The sequence below is a fragment of the Lampetra planeri genome, chromosome 16 (assembly GCF_965212315.1).
Source record: "Lampetra planeri chromosome 16, kcLamPlan1.2.h2, whole genome shotgun sequence".
Lineage (NCBI taxonomy): Eukaryota > Metazoa > Chordata > Hyperoartia > Petromyzontiformes > Petromyzontidae > Lampetra > Lampetra planeri.
The window spans coordinates 4,896,366-4,909,992 of NC_136122.1; the positions used below are offsets into that span (position 1 = coordinate 4,896,366).

Genomic DNA, 13,627 nt, shown 5'->3' on the forward strand with positions numbered 1-13,627 from the left:
CCAGCCTTTACTATGAAGCAGGCCGGCCTCTACTATGAAAGTATGTTAATTGAATGATTCATAGGCTGTTCATGAAATTCAAACTTGCTGCATTGTTCACAGTATATGGCTCACTTTTGCCGTGTGCATGCTACTTGCATATAAACCACCGTCTGACCCCGTAGCTAACAACAAAGGCACGAACGCCTTTTGTGCATCTGCAGCAAGACGAGAAGGCGCGTTGCCTACCCCACAGAGACCATGAACCGGCACAAATCCAGTCAATCGTAATCAAAGAGCAAAAGGCTGACACATTTTAAAATTCAATCCATAGAAACCAGTGTGTTATTTAACTGAAAGGGAATTGACTGGGAAAAAAAAGCTGAACCGGGGAAGTGGCTGGGTGAATAAAGGGTCAATAAAACTGAGCTAGCAACACCGAGGTCCTGGGTTTTAATAACATTCAGCCACCCATGATACCACCTGGTCATCAAGCAGAGCAAGGACGATGGTCTTAGGCCGACGGACAACGTCGCACAAATAGAGCGGCCGTTGTTGCATATTTGTGTTTTGCACTTCATTTTCTTCTGGCTTACAATTTGTTCTGGCTTACTCAAGGTAAGGTAAAGGCGCAGCCCCGCAATTACTGGCTCATGCCACTGCTGTCAGAAGGGCTTCTCTGCTAGAGGGAGGTCTAGAGACTGTGTGGCCTCTTGTTCCACACTAGCCAGATGTCTTGCATGAACAGGGTGCCACGGTGGCGAGGTGTCAACTACCTTGTCTGGCATGCAGTAGGTCGTGGGTTCGATTCCGACCCTGATGCCTGTATGTTTGGAGTTTGCATGTTGCTCTCCCCGTGGTCCTGTGAAATATTCTCCAGTTCCTCCGATTTTTCCTTTCACATTTAAAATCAACATGCGTTTAGAGTACTTTTCTGCTATAAATATACACTTGATAAGTTACTTCGTTGAGCCATCATTTTGTGGACAGGTCGCTTCTGAAAAAGAGCAATATAGCTCATTGGGCCTTACCTGGTCAAATTTGGAAAAAAGTTTTAGTTTCCTTTAATTGGGAGTACTCACACTCTGCCCCACCACAAGCGACTGCTGATGACTAACTGGTGTACCCTCTTATCTCGCTCGGTTGACAATCAGGTTGACTTCTGCTTCTGCTGACTCACTGTCAACCAAATGCTTTCTAAGAAGAAATCAGAGCCATAAATCACAAAGCTGGATATCAACAAGACTGTTATTAATCAGAGTAACATACCAATTTCTGACAATCTGAAAACGGTACTGGCCAAAGGACTAAATTTCGCTGTCACCCCTAAATATATACCAGTAGAGGATGTCATTTCTCAGGTTGATGTTGCCCTCAGAGGCATAGGACACATCCATGCGGATGTAGCAAGAGCTGAAATAGCCACGATTCTTAAGAATGCTAAGAAACCCACTAGTAACATTAGCAAAAACGAACGCTCTGAACTCGCGAACTTAAAAAAGAGAGATGATATAGTCATCCTCTCGGCAGACAAAGGCAATGCCACGGTCATCATGGATAAAGAATCATACAACAACAAAATCCTGGACCTACTTAATGATAGTAGTTACTCCAAAATGAAAAGCGATCCTACTAACAGCCTAACGACAAAAACCAACAGTATGTTCACTAGTTCGACTTCCCTAATCGAACCAACTAAACGCCCCTCTCTAAAACCCTCGGCTGCTAGACCTCCCAGACTCTCTGGTCTTCCCAAGATCTATAAAGAAGGCACCCTGCTACGACCCATCGTGTCAACGATTAACTCCCCTACCTACAAACTAGCCCGTTTTCTGTCAGATACTCTACTTCCCTTCACAGGCAAGACCTCGTCGGCAGTACTCAACTCAACCCAACTAGTCTCTTTGGTCAAGGACATGGTACTATCTCCTGATGATATCCTCGTCAGTTTTGATGTAGTATCTCTGTTTACCAAAGTTCCAGTGCCTGACACCCTAACAATAATTGAAGACTTGGTCCAACATGGATTGAATTCTGATGTACCTGCGCTGGTTAAGCATTGCCTCACCAACACTTATTTTACCTGGAATGGCACCTTCTACAAACAGAATGAGGATACCCCTATGGGCTCCCCCTTGTCACCAGTGATAGCCAACATGTTCATGGAAAAGTTTGAATCAGACGCTATCCAGACATCCACCCTGCGTCCTTCCCTGTGGAAGAGGTATGTGGATGACACTTTCGTCATTTGGCCACATGGCCTCCCAGCATTGAACCACTTCTTGGACCACATCAATTCCAGACATCCATCCATCAGATTCACCATGGAAGTGGAGAAAGATGGCAAACTACCATTCTTAGATATTCTGTTTGAGAGGAGACCTGACGGATCCTTGGGACATTCTGTCTACAGGAAAGCCACCCACACAGATTCCTACTTGAAACCGGATTCCCACCACCACCCATCTCAAAAGAATTCACTCATCAAAACGCTATACCACAGCGCTCATGGCATTTCTGACCAACACCACCTGGCCAGTGAATTGAGACATGTACATCGGGTCCTCAGGATGAACGGATACTCTGAACGCACCATCCGCCAAGCTGTTTCTCCCACCATACAGAAACAGCCACTTGAAACTCCGATCAAAACTGTCACGTTACCATACATAGCAGGCGTGACCAAAAAGATCTACAAAATTCTAAACAAACATAAGATTCAAGTCCGATTCAGTACAGTACATAAAATCCGTGATCTAATTCCATCTGTGAAGGATGTCATCCCTGACTTGCAATACCCTGGAGTCTATAAACTGAGTTGCAGCTGTGGTGACTGTTACATTGGGGGAACGAAACGTCATGTCTCTGATCGTGTCCGCGAGCACAAATCAGATTTGAAACACGGCAAAATTGAGTCTTCCGCCGTTGCCGATCATTGCTACAACGCGGTGGGCTCTCATGAGATTGTTTTCTCCGAGACTAAGGTGCTCTGCAAACCCTCTGGCTACCATCAAAGGTTTGTACACGAAGCCATTCAGATATACAAACACAGACATAATTTCAACCGTGATGATGGGTACAAACTTAGTAATCATTGTAAAGATGTTATCAACCATACAAAAAGATTTAATTTTTTGGACCATCTTATCTGACAGGCACTATTTTACTTTACCGAGTATTTACATCCCTAACGTTTAACAGTACTCTCTTTATTGTCAGCCAACACTGGTATAAACATAGGCATTTTTGTTTTCCTTTTCTATTATGTACATCCACAGTGACTTGCGCATAAACACGTCGTTGACCACGACCACGAGTACCTCGTCCCTCTGTTAGCCTCGCCCCCCCCTCCCGATTCGTTCCATTCATTGGCTAACACATTCTGATAAGCCCCTCCCCTCCCTCCCCCCTTAACTGGTACTTAAGAGCTTACATCCTGAATCCCTCCTTCACTTGATGCAGCAAATCTGGCTGTGACGGTCCCACCTGATGACGGAGACTTGTGTTGCCTCCGAAACGTCGTGATTTTTATTGTTTTATTTTTATTAATTTTAATTTCATTTTTTACCTACGTGACTTTACCGAAAGAACTAAGAGTATAGTAGTATTCTTTTTAACTGTGTGACTACAAACCCCTCCCACCCCCTCGGTATAATGTTGTACGAATTCTCACCTGGTTAAACAAACTCATCTTGCACTTGAGATCTATACAGAAATGTAGGAGTGTACCAATTTAATTACGTACTGATAGCGAAGGGGACGAGTTAGTGCAGTGGTTCGCGAATTGGTGACCTAACTTTGATTCCCGACCACGGCTAACATCAGCGATGAGTGGTATCAGAACCAATCCTAAGGGCTTCCCCCTTTACCAACACACAAAGCTCCCCTGTATAGCCTTAACAGATTGTTGAGGCAAGTGCTATTAGCGAGCACCTATTCAGGCCAGAACGGCACACGAGGGGATGGGTGGGCAGCACCACGCCCGACCGTCTTTGTCTGCCTCGTGGCGATGTTTACGCACCACACTAGGTACACATTTGAGGCTGAGTCGACCTCGGGGATGCCCAGGACCGGTTAAAATAATCATCACTGGTGTTGACCGTGAGCGGGAATTGAACTCTGGTCGTCGGGTTCATAGTGCAGCGTAGCGCTAACTGCGACACTACCGCTACCCACGACAACAACAACCGCCATTCGCCACTAAGTGGCGGTGACGTCACCACGACACTTGTGCCAGGCTATGTGCACCTTGACACACACACTAACACACACACTAACCAGCGTGTATGGTCAATCTCAATGGCTGACAATGCATTGAGAGGTATTAATCAAGTAGTGGATTGAGAATGGCTGCAAATTACAACTATTACTTCCAGTATGTCATAATGAAAAGATTCACTGGTCGATGAGTGATTGTTGGAACATACGATCAGTTTGAGTTGCTGAAGGCGGGATAACTACATCACTCGCCACTGATGTTAGCCATGACCAGGAATGAAACTCCTGCGTTCAGATAGAAGTGCACTTACCGTCCCCTATGGTCTAAAGTGCAGTCTCCAACTCTTACCCACTGTGCTTCTCTGGCCTCGCTATGAAGAAGGGTCATTGTCCGGAATGTCGTCAATTACTTTAACTTTTTAAGGGTGTAGTGTTATTGACAAATATGCTGTGTTTTGTGCGTGCCTACCAGTTTGCCTTCGCTCCATTATATGATCCTGAATATGGGATTACCTTTAATCTGAGCGTCAATTCAGCTACGCTGAAATCCCACATGTAGAATTGCTTATTCTATCCCATTGGGAGCATATTTCTCAGTCCCTCACAATCAGCCGTATTATCCAGAAGTAATTTTACTCCAAAATGCGCCAAATTCCAATAAGCAAAGCTAGATCATGTGATTGGTCCATTCCTATCAATCCTAAATGAAGCAAAATTACACCAACTAAAGCAAAATTGGACGAAAGAAATGGTATATGTTTTTTTTAGGATTACCATGTGCGTGACGGGAACACAAAGAGAAGAAACGTGATTTAGGCGTGATAGTGCTGGCGGTGCGCACCAGCAATTAAGGGCTGTGGAGGTGGCAGCATTGGTAGATCGCAAGGAGATTATTGGATGCTTTGCGACTCCAAAATCCGCTGTGCTCTGAAGGTGCCAGGATGGCAGTAGAGTGAGTGGGAACACGACCACCCATCTAAATGGACATTTAAAGGAACCCCTCCGTATATGTTGGGTTCATTTGACCTCGGGGAGGCAGTCATCACATACAAATAGAATATAGGGCCCTCCTGTAAGCAAAAACAAGTGTTTTCCAACTCAGCTATGCTTATCTATTACATTTATTTTTAACAACTCCTTACGTCAGCAGAGACGTTGGCTGTAGGGAAAATCGACAGAGAGGTGACACATTACAGCTTCCCGTGCATCTTCAATCGGCTCCTTCTCCCATAACAATAAACACCACCCATCGCTCATGGTGTGCAGAGACTAGTGTATCACGCGTCAATCATTCGACACATCTGCAAAATTATATGCCTCACACAGGGGTTAGGCAAAAAACAAAGAGGATTGAAGATGGCGGGGATGAGGGGTGTTGTGCAGTCATCGATGATGAAGCTGTATGTATGTTGAACTTCTTTCGCACCGTACGTAGCCAATTGTGCTAATCGGAGGTGTCGCGGAGGGACAACAAAATAATCAGAAAAGACAGCTGTAAAGAAATTAGTTTTCAAACTAAATTTAAAAGTGCATAGCTCGAACGGTTTCCGAATATGGCTGCAAAAGTGCATCTGTTCGATGGATAGCTAAAAGCCGCTGCGAGTTTGCATGATGGTTTGTGCTCCTTGACTACAGACAATCGCATGGATTTCCATGACACCCTGCTTAAATCTCAGGCTACTTGCCCTAGATTTGAACCCAGGGTCTCAGCAGTGCTGGCTCATTACCTTCGCATATGAAATGGCTCCCATAAAAAGAAATGCTTCCCGAACAATTGCGCAACGATATCAAGCACACCATAATCATGTCAAATTGTAAAGTGCCACACGGCATTCGCTCACTCCTGAAGACACAGAGAATGACTCAAAAGCACAAGGAACCACAGACGAGCAGGAAGAGGCTGACGCACGATTGCCCAAGCTCTGCGGTCATCTATTAAGGTGTTATCAGCCAATTAATGAGCGTATACAAGTGGGAGAAAACCAGAGCAATCGGAGAAAACCCATTCAGAAGGGACATATAATAGTCACGTGTACTTGCTGTACTTCTCCCACCACCTCGACGCCCACAGGAAGTGAGGTTCGCAGCATTTGTGCGATCGACCAACCCTCACTGCCTCCGCAGTGCTGGATTACAGACATGTACCACCAACCTTGTCGATCGCACTCACAATGTATGTGTGTATGTTGAACTTCTTTTGCACCACATGTAGCCAATCGCGACAATCGCCGTGCAACATTTGCCCACCCAACGATTTACAGGTTTACTTTCACGCCCACATTTTCCGCACACCTCCAATCCCCCCCGCGGTTCGAGTGCGACGCTCACCCGTGTCCGTCTCCTTGTGGTTTTTGATGAGCTCGGCAAGCTCGAAGTTCCCGGCCACGATTGCCACCTGGCGATGACAACGAGAAGATGTCAGCGCTCGGCCGCGCGTGGTCCAACATCTCACTTAGCGCCGTGGCAGAGCCGGTCGCGCTATCGGGGCCGTGGCCGTGAGTGTCATCTGGTTGTCAGGAAATGGGCCTCAAGGTGGGCCTGTCACCGTCGCTACTCGGAGAGAAAGAGTCATGCGCTCGTGCTGACGTTCATGACGGACGAAGCGGCGGTGCCCTGCCGTCGAAAAACTCACCAGCGACAGGAGAAGTAAACAAGAAAATTGCACGATTGAAAGCGGCCATTCGTGCATTTTTCAATCGTCCATTAATCGTCTCGCGCGAGGTTTTTGTCGTCGCTCACCATAGAGCACAACGGGATTGGGTTTATAAAGGGTCCGAGTGTGATCGCCTCTGCAGACGGTGAAGAAAAAAGCGAGAGCATGCGAAAGAGGGGCACTCATGATGGGCTGTGGCTGTGTTGACGACACTGTGCTGAGACTGGCCTAATTTTTAACATTCAAATTGTCAGACATTTTGAAATTCAAACCAATGATAAAATAAAACCAGAACTTAATTATCTCCCTGCTCATATAAGCATAAGGCAGTGGACTACCTGTGCCAGTCTATGACCGGGGAGGCCAGTCTCTCCCGGGGGATGATCACCCTTGACTCCCGCACGTGGTATTCTCGGTGGGGGACAATTGTTAGGTTTTTACACGCAATTGTGACGAGGGAGACAAAATACACAAATGCAACCATTTGCGGATGGATAATCTAACAGTCAGGAGCTAAGCTTACCCCCTGAACAAAATGTATAATTGTGTTCCACATTCAATGCAACGTCACTGTGGACTGTTGCCAAGCAGCTGTGAGAATGCAAATAGTGCCTGCACGGATGATAAAAATAGCAATGACTGAAATGAGTACAGCAAAAGAGTAACATTTTCCTACGGAGGCTTTCACGACCAATATTATGAGTCATAATTAGTTTGTTGGCTGAGGTCGTGTAAAAAAATGCATTGTAAACCCTCATCCACCCAACACAATGCACTCAAGATCTGAGCTGTTAAGCCGACGATGCTAGATGTAAACTCCACGCCCATGTAAATGTTGTCAGATTTCGCTCTTCACCAACAACACCGGTCTACGCGGCTGAAGCTAGAATAGATTAGGCCACGTTTATTAATTCACGTGACACTTTTATCATCAGAATAAGAATTTGTATTTACACTGGAGGAATCCGATGAGGTATAAAGCTCTTTTTTCACAGATGTCCTGTAGGGGCAGGTCAGAACGTTACAACAGCAAACAATACAAAAACACACGATGGGAGTGAAAAGTATAGGAAAGGTAAGAAAATCACAAAAAACATACAAATAAAACTAAACTATTTTTATTTTACCAGGTTAGGCCAACTGAGCTATTAGCTTATTTTTCAGAAGCGACCTGACCACAAATGGTAGCTCAACGAAGTGGCTTATCACGTGGAAATGTATCGCAGCCAAATAATCGAAAATCATGTTTCTAGATTAATTGGCTGTTGGGCAGAGGAGGGTATTCCAACACATTTTCTTTGCATGACCTAACCCAAAACCCCAATTACGAATCAACAAGAGTTGTAAAAAAAAACAGGATTCTGAGAGACAATGGCAATTGGATGAACAGTAGGTGATGCATATCTGTGTCAAGAACCAAACTCTCAAACATCGCTCTTGTTTTGTGTCTCCTGCAGTCCGTGGGAATTCTAAATGTGTCCGCCTACAACTGGGAATAACCCATTCCTGCAGAGCGAAGGAAATGTATTTTAAAAAAGCCGAGGTGACGAAAAGGAAATGTAGCGCGGGAGGGAAATGTTCAGGAGAGGTCCAACATAGCAATAATATTAATGAATTTACTTTCACGCCTCCCCAACACACACACATGCACACACAACTCTAAAGCAGCCAGAACAATCGATTCGTGAAGCAATGTGGCTTGTAAACAATACATGATAGCAGGCCCTTCAGATTAGAAATGTTCACATCTGGCTGTCTGTGCATTGTGACGGTGATTTTGCAGACTGTAGTTTGCAGTACATTTTTTAAAATGCATATATTAATGAAGATAGATCGTAAAAAATGACAAAACAATGGATGCGTACCCACGCCAAAATTCCTCCGCGTAGCCTTATAGACGGCAAGCCGGGGGCACCATTGCTTTTAGCAAGAACCTCCTAGGACTTAATGCTGCACAACACGATTTGAGTGGGGTAGATAACATTTTTCATGGCCACCTTTGTCCCCCCAGTGGTTGCGCTGAGTTGACACCACTTAAATCACCAAAATGATGTTAGGAATGGCCAGAAATCAGACAAGTTCATCTTTGAATGAAATGCAGCGTGATTGAAGACACTCTCATTCTCCAATATATCATAATCAGCCATTGTCTAATCACTGCTGTATGAAGGCCTCCCTGCACTCTCTCGCCATTCCTCATGGACTATAGATGCCTTAATCCAGGGGTCGGCTACCTCTGGCTCCAGAGCTGTGTCCGGCTCTTCGGTGATTGCTTCGTGACGTATTCACATTGCGGCTATTTAAAGATTGAGATTTTTTTTACCAAATTCCCAAAACAGTGGCTCTTGCTATTAAAAGTGTTGGTGTTGTGATGGTGACAGAAGAATATGTGGGAGATGTTAATGAGGAGTTGGGGTTGGGGTAGTAATAGGGTTTGGGGTAGTGATAATCAATCTCACTCCTAACTGCGGTGGTTATACTGGTAGGAACCTCCTGGTTACACCAGCCCACAAGAGATTATTGTATCTGTCCGTCCGTCTGTCGTGCATCCAAAAATGTGAGGGGTGGGTCTGGGTGGAGAGGGGAGGGTGGGGAGGGGCTGGGTGGGGAGGGTGGGGAGGGGCTGGGTGGGGAGGGGAGGGTGGGGAGGGGCTGGGTGGGGAGGGTGGGGCTGGGTGGGGGGTGGGAGGGGTGGGGCTGGGTGGGGAGGGGCTGGTCACCCCGTGGTGCCCTTAAACGTTTAACCTACTCACGCCGGCTTGTGCCCGCCCTCACAGTCGGCCATATTTGTGGAATACACCACGCCGCCGTTGACCCTGGCCATTGACCGAGCAACCCAACGTTCCTACCATCTCCCTCCGCAGGAATGTGTTATTCTCTACTTTGACTGCCATTCCATTACTAGTGTCATCCATCGTACATCATGCCTTGTTCCAATGGGTCCTGCCCAAGCCCACTTACTTTTCTCAACAATCGACGTGATGTCTTTGGTTTGCATTATTCCCTGAACCACACATCACTCTGCGTTATGCACACTTCATATATTGCTTGTTTTCTGTGCAAGTGCCCATGCTTCGAATCAGTATTTGATAGCTGGCAATTTGAATTAATATTTATAACACTTAATAATATCTACATACATCAACCCATGATCTTCTTCTTTTCTTCTTCTTCTTCCTAGCGTTGTTCCCGCTGTGGCGCAGGGTCCGCTTTTCGGCATTGTCTTCTCCATTTGGCTCGGTCCAGGGCATCTTCAGGGGATGCGTTGACCGTCTTCATGTCTTCCTTTATTCGGTCCATCCATCGCTTCTTCGGACGCCCGCGTGGACGGCGGCCCTCTGGCTCAATACGCAAGGCAGTCTTGGCCACTGATGACTCTTCACTTCGCATCACGTGGCCGTACCACCGAAGCCTTGCCTCAAGCATCTTGTCCGCAATGGGGGCCACACCAAGTCGCTTCCGAACGTCTTCGTTCCTGACACGATCCCATCGAGTGAGCCCGAGGCTCCATCTGAGCATCCTCATCTCCATGGTGTGGAGAGCTTGTTCGTGTACAGTTGTGGCTGGCCAGCACTCGGATCCATAGAGTGCCACCGGTCGGACGATGGTCTTGTATATTTTTCCCTTCAGCCTATCCGGAATTTTCCGATCACAGAGGACTCCGGTGACTTGCCTCCATTTCATCCACGACGCATAGACTCGTGACCTCACATCAGTCGTGATGCTACCATCTGAGCTGATGGTGGAGCCCAGGTACTTAAAGTCCGTCACTTTCTTCAGATCTTCTCCGTCAATACTGATGGTGCCGTCGGTTTGGGGGCCACACTCCATATACTCCGTCTTTTTGATGTTGAACCTCATCCCGTTTTCGTCCAAACGTTCCTTCCACAGGCGCGTTTGTCTTTCCACTTCTCCTCTCTCAAATATGATCATATATACTATATGCAGATATGTTAATCTAAAAATATATTACAAAATGAAGATTATCCTTGGTTTGCCACACACACTGTGGCAGCATGTGTTGTTAAATAATTAATAAAACCTGTAAGATAAAACTAAAACTAAACAAGTTTTTTTCATTTTACCAGGTAAGGCCCACTGAGCTACATCGCTATTTTTCGGAAGCGACCTGGCCACAGATTATAGCTCAACAAAGTGGCTTATCACGTGGACATTTATAGCAACCAAATACTCTAAATGCACGTTTCTAAAGACACGTACGTGCAAAAGGTGTTAAGATTGTGACTATTTCTGGGCAAAATTCCTTAATTTTCTACTCTTATGCAAGGGTTATCTTCAGTCTCAGGTTTGTAATACATTCAACAAAAACAAAAAATTGCCAGAAATTAGCCTGAAAATCCCCATCAGAACCTTCATGAAAAAGAGTCTTCAAGAGTCAATTGAGGCTTTTGTGGGTAAATAACGATAATTATATATCGATATTTCATGTATTATTCAAACACTTTGTGGCACGGTGCATGCTTACAGAATTTTTTCGAGCGTAAGAGCCAACATCCTCAGGGACCCGTTAGGTATCCTTGCTATTTTTATCATGAAGCAAGTGATAATTTTCCGGCAATTTCCTTAAAAAGTGTGGGATGTCAATGCATTCAAAGACTGTAATTTTAGATCTGTCAGCCTTCAAGACGTTCATTAATTATGTCTGCCTTGGCGCTTCCCTTGATCAAAAGCATCAATTTTCCACGTGAATTTCCATGCTTTTTTATCACAGAGTAAGGAAAAAAATCTGAGTAATCATGCATCATTAGCCATTAAAATGAAACTACTCTTGTAAAATGTTACTTTCTGGGAAATACATTTTTATTATTGCTAAAAATTTTACAGAGGTATATGAGAAATTATCATCAAATAGACCTGTGAAAAATCTAACCAAACATTAAGACCAATTTTCCACGAAGAAATGTTCAAAGTCACGTCACATCAAGAGTGCCCCCCTTTGCCCGAATGTATAATGGCATATTTACTCATCTCCATTGGTTGGCCTGAACCAGGTGTGGAAATTATACATTTTATATGGCAGCAGCCATTCTCTCAAAAAAACATGATGACCACTGTTGGCTTCATAGAAAGATGATAGAATGAGAGGATTCCAAACCAGGATTTGCATTCCCAACCTGAAGATTGTAAATCCAGCACTCGTGTCTGCAAGAGCTCATGATGGAAACCCTCAACATTTCGTTTTCATGATGATGTGCTTTTTTATTAGAATGCAATGATTCACCCTCCACGGAATGTCATTAATTGTCCTCATTCGGGGGGGGGGTCCCGATTTAATGTGCGAATCGATTTTTAAATGTGTCATACATCCATAATATAGGTTTTAGGATTAGATCGCGTCAATGTAAATGTGTCGTTAAACCCCCCACCACTTCACACAGTACAATTAGTAGGGTTTGTCACGTAAAAAAAACGGGCCAATGACTAGCACAGCACACCGATGTTTTGGAGAGTAAACCCACAACATTAACCATTTGAGTACGACGTTTCACCAGCAATTACATCATCATAGTGATGATGCTGGTTGTAATTACGTCATCATAGTGATGATGCTGGTTGTAATTACGTCATCATTGTGATGATGCTGGTTGTAATCACGTCATCATTGTGATGATGCTGGTTGTAATTACGTCATCATTGCGATGATGCTGGTTGTAATTACGTCATCATTGTGATGATGCTAGTTGTAATTGCGTCATCATTGTGATGATGATAGTTGTAATTGCGTCATCATAGTGCTGATGCTAGTTGTAATTACGTCATCATTGTGATCATGCTAGTTGTAATTACCGGCGAAACGTCGTACTCGAATTGTAAAAGTTGTGGGTTTACTCTCCATCACACCGGTGTGCTGTACTACGACTAGTAACGAATTGGCATGTTTTGTTTACGTGACAAACATTACCAATTGGCTGTGTTGGGTGGTGGCGGGTTTAAAACTACAAAAAACACTAAAATCTATAACATTGGTAACTAATTGGGGCGTTGTTTACGTAGACAAACCTTAATGGGTGTGTCGGGTGGTGGAGGGTTACGACACATTTATACTTTACGTGATCTAACCCAAAAACCTTTATTATTAATAATATTGATCGCGAAAGCCTACGTCTTAAACCAAATTCAAAGAAATATTTATTTATTTATTTACCCAGGAAAGCCTCACTAAGTCTCGAGACTCTGAAAAGGAAGGGTTAGGCTGCTGCATTTGGATTTTAAGAATGCATCCTTGCATCTGGAAAGAACTTGGTAATGCCTGGAGAAACCACACGCGCATACCAGGGAGAAGAAAAACCCCACACACACCATGACTCGCTGTGCCTCCCTCACTCTGCGCCCAGTCACGTTTGCGTTCCTTCTCCCCTCTTGCTCCCCTCCACTGGAACCAACTCTCACTGCACATAAAACAGTCATCTTCACCAAAACAACCTGCTTCCATTCCTCCCTGAAAACAGCGCCCATCTCTTCATCCCTAGCCCTTCGTCATCCTGCCATTGCTACTCCCTGCCCCCGCCCCACATATACTACCAGGCCTAACCCTATCACGACCCCAATCGAAAACCCTATGACTACCCCTATCACTTACCCAACCCCTATCACTACCCATATCACTACCACTACCCCAAACCCTACACCAATGCATACTCCTATCACTACCCCTATCACTACCCCTATCACTATCCCAACCTCTATCACTACCCAACCCCTATTACTACCCCAACACCTATCACTACCCCAACCCCCATCACTACCCCTATCGCT

General features: G+C 45.0%; 1 protein-coding gene across 3 annotated transcripts in view; it reads right to left on the bottom strand.

Annotated features, from left to right (window-relative positions):
* Nucleotides 1-13,627, bottom strand: part of LOC144722949 (SH3 and multiple ankyrin repeat domains protein 2-like) — a 679,767-nt gene that overhangs the window by 331,512 nt on the left and 334,628 nt on the right. For all 3 annotated transcript variants that reach the window (XM_078601389.1, XM_078601386.1, XM_078601388.1), the window contains exon 10: nt 6,526-6,592. In XM_078601389.1, the coding sequence (XP_078457515.1) occupies nt 6,526-6,592 (67 nt within the window). The remainder of the gene's footprint in view (nt 1-6,525; nt 6,593-13,627) is intronic.